Genomic DNA, 14,246 nt, shown 5'->3' with positions numbered 1-14,246 from the left:
CCACCAGGCCTGGCCTTTCCAGGGAACCATCAGTGGCATCATTGGCCAGTGTGTGAATGCCAAGAACTACCTTTCTTTAAGAGTTTTCCTCTTCTCTTTGCTTTTGCAGCACATTCTATGAAGACTGGTCTTTTGTGATGGATGAAGAAAGGTCCAGCATGCTCCCTACCATGGCAGCTGGTAAGCCTGGTTGAGGCGGGGTGATGAGCCGAGATGCTTGGTGAACAGAGAGGTTCTGGGAGTGGATTCATTGCCCAAGGGGATACTGTGATGTTCTGTGTCCTCCTGCTTAGAAGCATCACTGTTGTTTGTTTAAGCTGGGGCCATTTATCTAGAACTTGATATCCATGCAGATGAAGCACGAGGTTGAAGGATTTGACCTGTGGCCTGCCAGGTAAACTGTAAAGAACTGGGGATTGGATTGGCAGACTGCCTTGACCCCTGGTTCTGCATGTCAGCTGAATCCTATCAGCTCTCTTACCTCCTCTCTCCTCTGTGAGGTGAGAATGCTCTTAGATATTCACTTACCTTTTCAGGGCTTTAAGTGAGCCATAGAAAAGAAAAGGCCATGTATGTGGCTTATCAGCGTGAAGCAAGGCCCTGGATTGATGTATTGTGGCTTGAGAAATCCTTCGCTGCTCGACTGTCCCTTCAAGGGTGATAAATGTGATAGCTTGTCCTTCTTCCAAAGTCTTTATTGTTCCGTTTACATTATTTTTCTTCTAAAAGTAATTGACATTAAGTCAACATACTGAGGGTCATGTTAGTCTCATCCAGGGACGGGAAAGTCAGGCTTTGGCTGTGGTTTTTCTTATAGGCCATGGGATGCTGGTGCCAGTCTTGTATAAAGCGATTTCAGTAGTGCACACTGAGCTCTCTGAGGTTTCTGTTGGGTGGGGTCTCTAGTGCTCATGCTCCTGAGAGGGTCACTGCTGTGGCCATTGTGCAGGTAAAGAAACTAGAGCCCAGGAGGTTGCAAGTTGCTTGACCAAGTCTGTTCTGAGGCTCTGCCCAGGCAGCCTGTCTCCAGAACTTCTACCACGGTCTTCTCCTGGGCGGTTCTTGCTTCCATTTGTCTTCCTGACATTAAGGGATGGAAGGTGGAAAGACTGTTGACATGAGCATCTATCTGCCAATGCCAGGTGCTGAGGATGAGGTCTGTCCTCTTGTGTCCCTTACTCTTGTTGCTGATGTTGGAGGTGTGAATGCATAGCATCATGCACTGTAACCCCGTCCCCTTTTTCTGCAGGTCTGAATTCCATACTCTTTGCAATTAACATTGACAACAAGGATTTGAATGGGCAGAGCAAATTTGCTCCCACTGTCTCTGACCTCTTAAAGGAGTCTACACAGAATATGACATCTTTGCTGAAGGAGTCCACACAGGGCATGAGCAGCCTTCTCAGGGAGATCACAGCATCCTCTGCTGTCTCTATTCTCATCAAGCCAGAGCAGGAGACTGACCCTCTGCCTGTCATATCCAAGAACGTCCATGTTGGTGAGCCAGAAGGGGCCCTCGAGGTGGCACAGTAGGGCCAGTGAAAAGGAAATGAGAGTGGGGCTGAGAGTAACACACCTCGATGTTGTCATTGTACTCTGGGGAGCAAAGTATGTGGTGTTTGATTTTGTCATCGTTCACTGTGAGGGACCCAACAGAAAGGGTAGGGAAGCAAACAGCCAGTCCTGTGGAGGAGGTGGGTTTTCTTCCACTACTGATTTCTTCTCCTCCTCGTGTTATTAGTGCTCAGCTATGAGCCGAGAATCTGCTAACATCCTGCTTAGTCTTCTTGGGCATGGGCAGGGGTGATATTTAAAAACAAATGACACAGGCAACTTACTGTTCTTGTATTAGGAGATGAAAGAGAGTGCTTTTGGCCTGGCCTGTATTGGGAGGATGCTATTTAAGTAGTGGCCTGAGGGTAGAGGGTAGCTCTGAGCAGGCAAGGGGAAAGTGGTTCAGTTAAGTTTGCCAGAAATTGATGATACCCTTAGAGCATTTGGAGTTGTCAGCGAGTTGCTATATAGTAGAAACCAAAATTTGTGTTTAAATACTGATCCCTGTCTTCCCAAATCCCTTAAGGCAATAGTCATGGCCATCTCTTTGAAAAAATTTTTAAAAAATATTTATTTATTTATTTTGTATGGAAGATTATACACCCTATGCACTAGGCACAAGGTGCTCTACTACCCAGCTATATCCCCAGCTTTTCTTACTTCACAAGGTCTTATTATATTGTTAGGGGTGGCTGTGAACTGAGTCTGTAGACCATGCTGGTCTTGAACTTGGATCTTTCTGCCTTAGCTCCTGAGCAGTAGGATTATATATAACCTTGATCCACTAGGCTCCATTTTTTGAATTCTATTTTGTCTGTCTGTCTGTCTGTCTATTTCTATCTGTCTGTCTATCTTTGTGTACCTGTGTTTGTGCATTTTGTGTGCACATGTATATAAATGCAAAGGTCAGAGGTCAGTGTGGGACATTTTCATCTATGGCTGTACACCTTGTTTTTGTTTTGAGACAGTCTCTCAGCTGAACCCAGAGGTCACCAATTGGCTAGACTGGGTGGCCACTGAGCTCCAGGGATCAGCTTGTCTCAGCCCTTCCAGGGCTGGGGTTCCAGGTGAACACCACCAGGCCCAGATTTCCCCCAGGGCTGGGGTTCCAGGTGAACACCACCAGGCCCAGCTTTCCCCCAGGGCTGGGGTCCATACTCATGTCCTTCTGCTTGTGCAGCAGGAGCTTTACCTACTGAGCCACCTCCACAGCCCTCCCTTGAGAACTTTTCTTCTTATCCTTTTTTAGAAAAGAACGTTTCATTTATTCTTTGGCAGTTTCATACTTGTATGCAATGTGTTGAGATCATGTCTACCTCCCACCCTCCCCTAACATTTCCCCTTCTCACCTTCATGTCCTCCGTGTGTATCAAATCTCGATGAGTCCAATTGGTGCTGCCCACATGAGCATGGGTATAGGGCCGTCCATTGGAGTACAGGTAACTTAGCAGCCAAATACCCCTGAAGAAAATTCACTCCTTTTCCCAGTGGCCATCAACTGTCAGTAGCTCCTCAGACAGGGTAAGGCGTCTTGACCCCTCCTCTGCCGTGCTGGAGTGTTGACTGGCTTGGTCTTGTGCAGTGAACACAGCTGTGTGAGTTCAGTAATATGACAGCTATGTCATGTCCGGCAGACGTCATTTCATAGCACCCCTCCCTGCTTTCTGGCTCCCTTTTCCATGATGTTCTCTGAGCCTTGCTGGGGTGGGGTGGGTTTGATAAAGTTCTCACATTTAGCTCAGCACTCACAGTTGCCTTTTCTCAGCACTTTGACCAGTTATAAGTCTCTGCATTAAATGCTACCCAGTATTTCCAAAAGGAAACTTCTCTGACCTATGGGTATCATTATGGGCATGATTAACCCATATATAGTTATAAATATTTGACCACATGAGCTCTAGGAAAACACAGTAGTAGGTTCTGCCTCTGGTGCCTCTGCCCTCCCCAATGTCTGCTGCTCTTCCAGAGGACCTGAGTTTGGCTCCTAGAATCCATGTCTCACAACTGCCTCTAATTCCAGCTCCAAAGGATATGCACACATCATGCATGCATGCTTGCACACACACACCTACCTTTAAAAATAGTTTTAAAAAAAACCTAAAAAATGCCCAACAGTAGATGGCCAACATAAAACAAACTCAGTGGTATTTTTGAAGAATTAATGCATTGGGCATTTTTTTTTTAAAGTCTTACAAGTCTTTTGCTGCTTATATATTATGGTTTCTGATTTTGTTTCTTTATGGGTTTTTTTTTTTGTGTGTATGAATGTGTGTGTCTGCATCTGTGTGCGTTTCTTGTGCTTTTTTGTTTGTTTGTTTTATTCTGTTTGTTTTTATTTTTTTGCTAGATACCTGTTTGTTTTCTAGTGTGAGAGAGAGAGAGAGAGAGAGAGAGAGAGAGAGAGAGAGAGAGGATTTGAGTGGGTGGGAAAGTGGGGAGGAGCTGGGGGAAACCATATTCAGAGTATATTGTATGAAAAAAACACTATTTAAAAAATATAACCAGAAAACCCAACAAAATCTAATTTAGTCTTAGTTTATTCTTGGTGTGATAATAGGCTTCGCTGCCCGAGGGAGCCGAGCTCGGCTTCCTTCCGTGTACTGCCACAGCTCTTCTTTTGCCAGATGCCAGATGCAAAAGGGAGAGGAGGAGGAGGAAGAAGGTAACCAACATTGTCTCTTTTGATGATGATGAGGAGGAGCAGAGCACTGGGGACACTTTAAAAAAGATGCCTGGGACCGCAGAAAGCTCGGAGGAGACCTCTGACCGCTCCTCCGTCAACATCATGTCAACTTTTGAAAGCCCGTTTGGGCCAAATTCCAATGGGAGCCAGAGCAGCAGCTCATGGAAAATTGATTCTGTATCTTTGAATGGGGAGTTGGGCTACCAGAAACTTGATGTGAAAAGCATCGATGATGATGTGGATGAAAATGAGGAGGATGTGTGCAGGAACCCAGCAGGAAGAAAGCACATGGGCCACTCTGAGTCACCAGACAAGTAAGTTCCACTTGAGCTCCTGAAGAGGGAGTTATGTCAGCCATTTTCCAGGGAGTGAGTGAATTGAGTGAGTTTTAGGCGGGTGAAATGGCCCAGTGGGTAAAGCCCTTTCCATGCGAGCCTGGCCTGAGTTCTGATCCCCAGCATCCCAGCAGGTGCAGCAGAACAGGCACCTGTTACCCCTATGCTCCCAAAGGGAGATGGGGGTGGAAGTTTTAAGTTGGGTAGCCTGGCATACATAACAGGGTATAATACGAGATCCTGCCTCAAACATGGTAGGACAGGATGGACACATGAACTTGAACTCTGACCTCTACATGTGTACCATGGCATGTGTCCATACACAGTTGCTCACATGAATGTAGACATATGAACATGCACACACACAGTATGTATAAAAATGGTGCAATTTTTGTATTTCTTTGGGGGAGCATTATTCATTCTTTAGATCTTTATGACCTTGCCCTGCTGAGAATTAAGGAAACAGTATATTTAAATGGACTTAATGCAAAATTAGCATCAAAATGTGTACTTTGAAATTTTTGCTTAAACATAAGGCTGTGGCTTTCATGAACTGGGGTTTTCTCTGTCTAACTTGCCACTAGCATAGGAAGCTCAGGAGGAAAGTAGAGTTGATCTGAAGAAGTGTCATTGATCTTCAGAGCCTAAGGGAAGAGATGACTGTCCTGTGTCACAATCAGACTGGACCTAAGAACTGTGGCAGGGCTGATGATATGACTCCATTGGTAGAATGCTTGACTGGCATGCACAGAGTTCTGGGTTTGTGCTCCAGCTCTACAGAAACTGGGAGTGGTGCTGCATATCTATCATCAGAACACCTGTGGGTGGGACATGGAAGCAGGAGGAACAGATGTTCAAGGACATCTTCAGCTACATGGGGAGTTCAGTACCAGGACCAAGTGAGACTCTCTCAAAAAGCAGAACACTGAGAACAGTGCTCCATCAGCATGCCGGACCAGTGTTGTGCTGTTTTAGATTAGTGAGTATCTCTTCAGATTCACAGGATAAATAGTATTCCATGGAGTTGAGATTTGGCAGAGTGCTTGGCCAAGTTAGGTAGCTGCTTCCCAGAGCTCAATCTGTCTGCACTTGCTGCCTTAACTGGGTGGGATGTAGATTTAAATCCGTGGAGGCTAAAGTACAGCCTCATGGGAAGTGGCCAGTGTAGAGCTTGCCTGCAAAGCAGCCTGGGCTCTTGGATATTCACTATGTATCTTTTCTTGGAACAAGTTCTTTTTTCCCTCCCAGTCTGTGGTCTCATCTGAGACCTGAGCCAGTGGTAGCATCCACTTGTAGGGGTGTTGCAGAGCCTAGCCACATGGTGTCTGAGGCCTTTGACACACAGGCTGAGTGATGTCACACGGGCCAACTGCTGCTGCTGCTTTTCACAGTTCTCTGTTTACTTCTGCTTTTACAGTCACACAGGCAGTTAAGACTTTTTCTTTTAAGCTCTAGAGTACTGATGGGATTGATCATGGCTGACTTTCTCCTGGTAGAGTGGCGTGAACATGTGTGGAGTGTCTTTCTGTGGGGCTGAAATGCCATAGTGCTCTTAATATCCACAGGATGACTCCAGTGCTGGCTTTTCATGTTCATGTTTGTGTAATGTCAACTTCTTTTTTATTTCTCTAGAAAGTATGCCTGTTTAAAAAGTTTTGAGGTGGGGAGAGAGTACTCAGTCGATAATCATACTTGTTGCTCTTGCAAAGGACCCAAGATGGTGAGTCACAGCCATCTGTAAGACTAGTCCCAGGGGATCTGATACCCTCCTCTGGCCTCTGTAGGTATGAGGCACCATTGTTAATATTCTGATCCTGCCCCTTGGGACCACCCTGTGTTCTGATGTAAAAGTCTCTTTTTAAGGAAAAACTCCGCCCATTTCTCTCTCTCTTCTCTCTTCCTCTTCACTCCCACAAGGTGTGGGCCCCTCGACCTCTCCCCCCCGCCTCTGTTTCTCTGCCTCTCTATCTCTCTATTATAATAAACTCTCCATGTGGATGCATTGTCTGGGTTGTGTATCACTGGCTGCTGCTGCTACTGCCTAGCCCTGCATGGTGTGTGTCTGCCCAGCCTGTAGCTGCATCTGCCCAGCCTGTTTCCCTGCACGTGTGGGATATCCTCGGGGTCCCTCTCACCCCATAATAATATATCATAACAACCATGCATGAGATGCACATACACACATACAGGTAAAACATCTATCTATCTGTCTGTCTGTCTATCTATCTATCTATCTATCTATCTACCTATCTATCTAAAATAAAAAAAAAACTAAAAATTTAAAAGGTTTTGCTCTCATTCATGTATATGCATTGAACATCTCACCATGTGATCATCTTTGGTGTTCCCCATGCTACAATGTACAGATGAAAGAAAATCCCACAGAGTTGAGATTTGGCAAAGAGGTTGGCCGTGCAGGGAGTTGGGGTCACATACGCTGCTTCCCAGAGCTTAATATTTTCCATGTTAATACATAACCCAGTTGTTTTATGTGATGTCACCTTTACTGGCCCATGAAATGCCCAGGTTAAATCCTTGTTTCTGGAATCTGGGAGAGTTTTTGGGCTGAGATCAGTGTTTGGACGGATTGACTCAATGACAGGGTTTCCTCTCAAGCATGGGTAGCGTCAGCCAGAACCTGTCAAGAGCAGAAGAGCCTGAGGAAGCAAGCAGGGTAGCTTCCTTCATGCCTGAGAGCTGGAGCTAGGGTGTCAGTCTTTTCCTGCCTGTGGACCAGGGTTCACACTGGCTTTCCTGTTTCTCAGAAGCACGCCACTGACTTTCCTGGGCGTCAGCTCCAGGACCAAGAGTGTAGGACTTCCCAGCTTTCCCAGACTCACAGAGCAGCACCTCCTCAGAGTCTAAGTGTACTTACTCAGACCTCTCACTGGCTCTGTTTCTCTGCCAAACCTTCACTTGCTAAATGGTTCTGTCACTGCTGAGTAGTTAGGTTGTTCACTTTTGTTGTTATTTTGGGGGCAGTGTCTCTGAATATAGCCCAGGTTGTCCTTTGACACATCATCCTGTCTTATCCTCTAAGAATGCCTTATGTATAAGGCTGTTTTCCACTCCCAAACTATTTGTTAGAGTCATTTCTAAGCAGCATCATTCATGTTCACAAGCTGTGGATACTTTTTGTTTGTTTGTTTTGTTTTTTGAGACAGGGTTTCTTTGTGTAGCTTTGGAGCCTTTCCTGGAACTTGCTCTGTAGACCAGGCTGGCCTCCAACTCACAGAGACCCACCTGCCTCTGCTTCCCTAGTGCTGGAATTAAAGGAGTGTGTCACCACCGCCCGGCAAGCTGTAGATGTTTTGAGCCTAGGAGCAAAGTCTATGACCTCTTGTATTAGTCATAGTTCATCCGAGAAACAACTGGTGGTGTGTGTGTGCTTTCCTCAATTACTTATCTTTATTTATGCATGTATGTCAACATCTCTTTGTATTTATTTTGAGACAGGGTGTCATGTAGCCCAGGCTGGCCTGGAGCTAAGGCTGGCCTGAGTCTCTACTTCTCAAGATTCTGATATGCATCACTATGCTTGTGCCCTTTTGTTTCTTTCTCCTGATTTGGAGAATTGGCACACAGGATTGTGGGGATGCAGTTCCTTAGATCTGCAGGTAGATCGGTAGCAGAAGAGCTGCAGCTCAAGTTCAGAGGCAGTTGCTGTGGAATTCTTTTGTTCTCTGTCGAGGTTGGGTGTCTTTGTATTGCAGCATCTGCTGTTTGGCTGAGGCCCATGTAGTCCAACAGGATAATCTGTTTAACTAAAAATCCACTGATGTAAATGTGAACCTGTAAAACAACAACAACAACAACAACAACAACAACAACAATAACAACAACAACCCTCACAGCAACTTCTAGCGTAATGCTTGACCAAATATCTGACAAAGTTACCCAGCCAAGTCGGCTCATGCAATTAGTCACTGCAAACTGCCTTTAGTTCTGTGAGGGCTTAGGAATGCCGCCACATTCTGTGGCTCTGTAGGTGAGTTCGTGTGACTCAGTGCCTTAGATCCAGTCATTTTTCTTCCTACCTCTGGTGCCATGGAGTGCAGCTTGTAGGGGAGGCCAACTTGTAAGCCAGGGTAGCTGCTGGCATTGTGATGTGTAAAAGGCACAGAGCAGTGCTGGGTGACCTTGGGAGACTGGGCCTCCATGGACCATGGACAGACTCCTGCTGGTGTCCAGGGGCATCTTGATTGAAGAGCCTACAGGGCTAACTGGGGAGGAGCAGAGCAGTGATGAGCGGCTTTTTGAGTAATATTTGACTTTTGATTTAAGCTTGTAGTCACAGGAGAGGCCTAGAGTCTGCACATGGCAGTCATGTGGGGGAGTGTTGCCAGGTCAGGGGGCTCAGGGAGGCTTGCCATTGCTTCTGGCAGAATCTGATGCTTGCTTGTTTTTAGGATGATGTGGTGGCCCAAATTTGGGCTTTCTGTTTGCTGTTAATTTAACTAATTCTTTGGTGTCTGATCTCTCTTTACTCAATATCTGTCACAAACATTGGCTTTGCTTTTTGGTTTTCTTCATAATAGGCAATTGCTTTATTATGGAAAATAGTTTTTCAATGATCTTGTATGTGCTCTGATACCAGTAAGGAAGTGAGTTTGGAGGGGCCTTAGAGTAACTCAGAAAGTTATAAGTGTGAACCCATGCCCATCTAGTGACTAAGCACCCTGCTCTTCATACCTCCTAGTAGTCAGCAAGAGCAGGATGAGCCCCAGTTTGTCCACCTAGTGTTTGCAAGGGCCAGGCTGGCTCCATGGAACCCCCCCCCCCCCATTCCAGGCCCAAACATGCACCTGCACAGTCCAGCAGGAAGGCTGTGTATGAGGGCTGCTGATGCCCGGGGCAGAAGATGGTCAACAAAATATCTGGACCTGGGTACAGAATCTGCCCCGAGGACATTGTCTCAACTCAGGAAGAGCTGAGCAGCAAGATTCCAAAGCACTTGTTCAGAGACCAGAACACCTGGTCTGACCTGAATGTGTACCAGGCGTTAACCTGTGGGGGTGGGAGGGGTGGTGTGTGTGTGGGAGCAGGGTGGGGTATGGGGGTGGGATGGAGTGGGGGGTGTTTGTCCTCATGGGCTCAGAATGGGTTTTGTTTAATTAATTAATTAATTTTTATGGTGGAGATAGGCTCTTGGTCAATTTTTGTTTGTTTTTACAGTCCTAGTGATTGGACTCAGGGTTTTATGTAGCCTAGGGTGTCCTAGTCTTAAATTCCCAGAGATCTTCCTGCTTTTTTGCCTTCTAGTGTTGGGATTAAAGGAGTGTGTCACTATGCCCACTTTGAATGAACATCGAGTGATGAATGAGTGTCTGATAGTGTGTAGGTGAACTTATAAATGAATATTGAATGAGAAATTTGTATGTGCTTTCATCACAGCTGTGTGAACAAGACAGTCATGGGCAGCACAGTAGGTCTGATGCTTGTATATTTTTAGGATGTGGCCATTCTCTGTTTGCTGGTAATTTAACCATTTCTTTGATGCCTAGTTCCCCTTTGCTCAGTATTGACCATGAACATTGGCTGCCTAGGATACCCTTTCACCCAGTTGTGTTTGGGATAATATGGCCAGAGTTGTTTTCTTCCACTTTATTTTTAACATTGTCTAGGTTTTGAAACAAATATTTTGTTTTAATGATAAGCAATATTTTCTGTTAAAGCCAATTTTAAATGTTTTTACATTTGTGTATGTGCATGCGTGTGTGTGTGTGTGTGTGTGTGTGTGTGTGTGTGTGTGAAAGTAATTTGTACAGTCAGTTCTCTCCTTTCATCAGATGGATCCTGGGGATCAAACTCAGGTCTTCAGTCTTGACAGCAAGCATCTTTATCTGCTGAGCCATCTTGCTGGCCATGTTAAGCCAATCTTGATGCCATATTTTGCAGCCTGTTGCTTCAGTTGTCAGCTGAGACAGTGGACCTTTGGGTTTGAAACCACACCCTTTGTGGGTCTGGTTTCACTTTAACTCACACAGGTTGCTGGGAAATGGTAAGAATTGTCTTTGAAACAAGCAGAAAATTCCACATGCCCAGAGAGGTAGTGGAACGGTTGGAGACAGGATTTGTTAATCCCACCAGGCAAGAATAAGACCACTACCACAATTTTTGAGCCAAATTTGAAGCAAGCTTTATTAAATACTGGCCAGGGTGATGGACACTGGCCACGTCCATACCTGGGATTCCCAGAGAATGGCTATGAATTATATTAGTCTAGTCCTTACAAAGGCAAAACCCACAAGCCCATGTACTTCCTGCCTTTGTCCAATGGGTGGCAAGCACACATCCTGATACACTTCCTGCCTGTGTACCTCCTGCCTAGGTGTGATCAAGCACATCCTGTGTAGTTGGAGCAACCAACCTTAGTTACAGAAGTAAAAATTCGTGGCTTGTTATCTTACATGAACAATAATCCTCAGCATTCCAGGAAGTTACTTGTCCTTGGGCAAGTGGGGCTTACAGGTTAGGGGCATTTTTGTTTTATAGATCTCTTAAGCACAGTAATTTAAACTTAAAACATAACTCTATCTCTCACAGACTGGCCAGTTCTGCTGCCTTCTCTAAGAATGTGTCCCGACTGCCAGCATACTACTTCCCTTGGTCACTGTTGTATAAACGGATGATATGAGCACTCCATGGTATGGTTAAGGGAAAGGTTAGTATTGTAGACATGAGAGAGAAGTCAGTCAGAGGCATCTGGAAGAGTCAGAACAGAGAGAGAAAGTAGCCTGCACAAGGCCAGAGCTATCTGTGAGAGATGAAAAAATATCAAGGGATAGAGAGTAGAGAGCAGAGGGAGAGAGGCAGGAGCAGGGGTCAGAATGGCCAGGTTGTAAGGAGGAGGAGGAGCTGAGGGGAGGAGGCAACCAGGGTGCTGGCATGGACTTTGAAATGCTGGTAGGCACTGGAGGTATATGTTAACTGGAGAACCCTAGGTCCCTTTTCTTTTTTGGAGGTAAGAGAAGTGGCTCCTTTTGGTAGAATGGGCTTCACAAGTTCCTGAGGAATGCTCCTTTTTTGTCTAGCTGCCAGAAGTTCTCCTATAGTCCAGGTTAAACTGGACCTAGACTCAATTTTGGATAAGTAAGTTGGCCTGCCCCTTTTTGGAGCAACCTGACAACACCTGTTGGTTGCATCAGAGCCCCAAGAGGGTGGTTCTAACAGCCTAGAGGTGCAACCATGTTTACCCAACACTTGAGGGTCAGTGGCAGTGACCCTGTGCTAGCCACGGAAGGAAACAATTCATTGGTAAGATTCTGTTAGGACTGTTCCCTGGGTTTCCTACCTAATGCTCATCCCAGCTAGATTTGGTTGTTAGATTTTAAAGGTGTGTAAAGAAACAATCCACCTAGAAGTGTGTGCCACACAGTATAAATGTTTGCAGAGAAAATGTCCAGCCTGTGCCCTAAACTAAAGAAAAGCTGCCTGTAGAGCACAAGTGTGGTTTGATTTGGAAGACCTCAGTCTTGGTGCTGTTGTGACTCACCAGTGACCTTGGACAGGTGACACTATTTTGAGACAGGGTCTCACCATGTGGCCCAGGTTGGCTTTGGATTCATTCTGGCCTCTGCCTCTGCCTCACAAGCTCTGGATTACAGGTCTGAGCCACCATACTTGTGGTCAGGGTCTTTCTCTCGTGTTTAAACCTCGAGCTTTGTACATACAACACTGCACCATGGAACCATGGGGCTGTGTAACAAGGCCTTGTTATGTGGCTCAGGCTGGGCAGCTTCCCACCAGGCCTGCTAAGTTACATGATTTGTGACTGGGGAGAAAATGGCTTATTGGTTAAGAACATTGGCTGCTCTTTCAGAGGACCAACTTCACAGTTATACAGGAACAGTAAAGCCACCAAACTGGACTACTTCATTGTCATGGTGATCTCTCTGGGGCCTAGAGAATAGCAAAAGGCTGGGAAAGCTTCACCAGTCTTTAAAGAGAAAGGTTATATGGGGCTTTGGAAATTAGGATGGGGAGTCTGCGAGCCAGGACATGTGCTAATAGGGAACTAGCTGCCCCATTGCCTGAAGGGACAGAGAACAGGAGTAGTGATTTTTCCTGCAAACAGAAACCTGCTTCACTAGAGCCTGAGGAATGCTGTTTGGGATCTTACTGTTTACCTGGTCAGAGTCCAGCCTGAGCTGAGCCCAGACTGTCATTTTAGGGGACCCACTTTGGACCTAACAGCAACCATCTGTTACTCTAGTTCCAGGAGATTTGATGCCTTTTAGCCTCTGTGGATACTGAATGTATGTGGTACATAGACATACACAGGCAAAACACTCATACACATAAATCTTAAAAAAATTTGAATTATATAAATAGACATTTCTTCTCCCCTTTCCTTACTTGATGTAGTAGGTGTGATATTTGATTCAGTGAGCCTCTTTTTCTTCTAAGTTAATGCACAGTAGTGATTGTGTGAAGAAGGTCAAGGTCATCTTAGCTATACACAGAGTTCTAAGCCAGCTGGGATAAATGAGACTCTGTCTCAAACAAAGAAGTAAAAAACTAAAAATCTATACCTTCCCTCCACTCCACAACCAAATCAAATCAAAGCAAGAATCCAAGTTGGTAGTATGTTGAGCTACACATACTCGGCATAGCAGCCTTGGCCTCCCAGTGCAGGGTTATAGGTGCACACCTCCATGGTTGGCTACAAGCCCCAAAAGGTCTTCCTCCTCAGCCTTTCTGCCTGTTCCACACTTCTGAGCTGAGCCTCTGCCTTCTTGCAGGATGTTGTGATTGATGTCTGGGGCCTCTTCCAGACTATAAGTTCCATGAGAGCATCACAACCATTTGCTGGCTCTTTGCCCCTATGCTGAGCACAGCAAGCTCTGGTAAAGGAGCACATGAGGGGTCTGACCTGGGCTCTGTGGTCCTGACTCCCAGCCCATGGCTTAATTCTGTTTGAGCCTTATCTAGGCCTGGGAACTTGAGGAGGCCCAGGAGATGCTGTGATAAGTCCTGAGGCCTTGTCATGCAGCTACATTCTTTCTCCATAGGCCGCTGGATGGGAACACCTGCCTCCCCCCAGTACCTAGCTGGGCCCCGCTGCAAGTGCTCCACGGAGATGCTGACACTGACGTCCTCTTTCCTGTCAGTGGAGTGGGCTCCTGTGTTGCAGCAGGTGGGTGCTTCCTGTCTTCTCTTTTCCAGTAAGAGCTTTTGCTCCAAGGACCAGATGGGGTTTTTGAGTTACCTGTACAGGTAAGAATGGAAGCCAGAAGATCTGGGGCTCAGGGCAGGGACAGCTTGTGGACACTCAAGTAAGATGTGGCTTAGGGGTCTCCTATAGAACTGGAGTGTTTACAGGTACTCCAGCTGAGTGCCTCGGGGTGAACTGGTTGGCAAGACCCTAGGGAGTTCTTATGACTGCCCCCAAAAGTCTGTTGCTAAGCTTGGCCATATCAAAGTCAACCACAAATAGTGACCATTATTTCACGCCTTGGGAGATGGCACCTGAACCCTGTGGTTCGCTCCTCTTTCTTTCTGCTGTGTCTACATTGACACCACCTATTTGGTGTGGGTTTAGAGATGTGCAGCTAATCTGAGAGCATTTCTCAACCTTCTAAACCTGCATTCCCACTGGGTCCAACATCCCATAGATTCTTATCCTCACTTTTAGCTTTTGGAGTTGCTTGTTAAGTTGAGGAGTGTATTAG

The 14,246-nt window shown here is 46.0% G+C and overlaps 1 protein-coding gene across 1 annotated transcript in view; it reads left to right on the top strand.

Annotated features, from left to right (window-relative positions):
- Snx29 (sorting nexin 29) overlaps positions 1-14,246 on the top strand; it is a 470,841-nt gene that overhangs the window by 77,184 nt on the left and 379,411 nt on the right. Inside the window, exons 6-9 of the mRNA XM_036196324.1 lie at positions 110-180; positions 1,250-1,498; positions 4,179-4,551; positions 13,587-13,711. Of these exons, the coding sequence (XP_036052217.1) occupies positions 110-180; positions 1,250-1,498; positions 4,179-4,551; positions 13,587-13,711 (818 nt within the window). The remainder of the gene's footprint in view (positions 1-109; positions 181-1,249; positions 1,499-4,178; positions 4,552-13,586; positions 13,712-14,246) is intronic.

This window comes from Onychomys torridus, chromosome 8 (assembly GCF_903995425.1).
Source record: "Onychomys torridus chromosome 8, mOncTor1.1, whole genome shotgun sequence".
In the NCBI taxonomy this organism is placed as follows: Eukaryota; Metazoa; Chordata; class Mammalia; order Rodentia; family Cricetidae; genus Onychomys; species Onychomys torridus.
Note: the sequence above shows the minus strand (reverse complement) of the source record. Positions and strands in the feature narration are given on the sequence as shown.